This window comes from Belonocnema kinseyi, chromosome 6 (assembly GCF_010883055.1).
Source record: "Belonocnema kinseyi isolate 2016_QV_RU_SX_M_011 chromosome 6, B_treatae_v1, whole genome shotgun sequence".
Lineage (NCBI taxonomy): Eukaryota > Metazoa > Arthropoda > Insecta > Hymenoptera > Cynipidae > Belonocnema > Belonocnema kinseyi.
The window spans coordinates 122,680,753-122,681,988 of record NC_046662.1 but is presented as its reverse complement, the minus strand read 5'-3'; the positions used below and the strand labels follow the sequence as shown (position 1 = coordinate 122,681,988).

General features: G+C 35.6%; 1 protein-coding gene across 1 annotated transcript in view; it reads right to left on the bottom strand.

Annotated features, from left to right (window-relative positions):
- LOC117175589 overlaps positions 1-1,236 on the bottom strand; it is a 59,942-nt gene that overhangs the window by 55,332 nt on the left and 3,374 nt on the right. Inside the window, exons 2-5 of the mRNA XM_033365297.1 lie at positions 1,011-1,169; positions 570-724; positions 403-496; positions 128-316 (exon numbers count right to left, since the gene is read on the bottom strand). Of these exons, the coding sequence (XP_033221188.1) occupies positions 128-316; positions 403-496; positions 570-724; positions 1,011-1,169 (597 nt within the window). The remainder of the gene's footprint in view (positions 1-127; positions 317-402; positions 497-569; positions 725-1,010; positions 1,170-1,236) is intronic.

Genomic DNA, 1,236 nt, shown 5'->3' with positions numbered 1-1,236 from the left:
TCACATACACTCAATAAATTCTGGTCGTATAAAGGTACAAATTTCATAAAAACGTCTTCATTTTGATTTTTCGACAGAGGTTCCACGATTTTGTGAATAGCTATTTCTATTTTCAAGTAAAGCTTACTTTCTGATTTAATTCATCCTTGGGCGGAACAGTCCCCGATGAGCATGTGTGTTCTTTTTCCTCTTCCTTTCGTTTTCTTTTCCTTGCAGCACCCTTGTACGCTTTTTTGGAAGGGCTCAAACTTAGTCGCACTTGCTGCAATCTATATTCTATAAACCCTTGATGGCTTTTGGGGTTGAAGTAATGTTCCTAGAAACATTATAAGTTATAACTATAATTAAGAGAAGATTGAAAATTTTTACATTTGAAATTTTTAATGTGGTATATGCACTTACATATCCTATGCAATGTTCATTGCAGTCTTTCAGCAGAGGATACTCTGACACAATAGCTTCTGCCAGAGCTGTTTTACTTGCAACTGTTGGGTAACTGAATAAAAAATGACGTTACTAAAATTCAGTATTTCTACAAGACTTATTTATTTATAATACGAAATTCTTACTAGCTGTTCCCATTCGCTGCTATCAATTCAGCGACTAAGAGTCGCACCATCGCACGTCGCAATTTTTCACCCAGAACTCCATTCTTTGCGTTTTCATGGATCTCCGGACCGTCGTTTGCGTTACGCAAGAGGGTGGCCTGTACAGACCCATATCGCTGAAAAAATATGATCGTAGAATTACAGTAATTATATTGTTTCTCATGTTAGATAAAAATATTGGGCTCTTGAGTACTTTTTTGAGTGAATTTGTCTTTTTTAAAAAAAAACACTACAAGTTCATCATTGAGGTTGAAACTAATTTGCAACGTCACGAAAATTCAAGTGATCTTCAGAGTCACTTTGGGTTTGATACGACTTTTCCTTTGAAACAGCACCTTTTTTTTGACGTAAAATTTTTTCAAAAGGATGAATATAACTGTTGAAACAATTGCATAATCTTACTGAAAACGTCGTTGCATCTATATTCACTTCAGCTGAAGTGGAAGGTATGGCATAATCAGGTACTGATGCAACCACTCGAATATTGTCAAAAACTTTCTGCTCGACATTGTGGGCTCCTACGATGACCACATTTTCATGAACTTCATCAGTAGAAATTTTCTGCAAACATTCCATTTAAAATGAAATTATTAGGCAACCCTTATTTGACATACTAGCGAGGTACGAT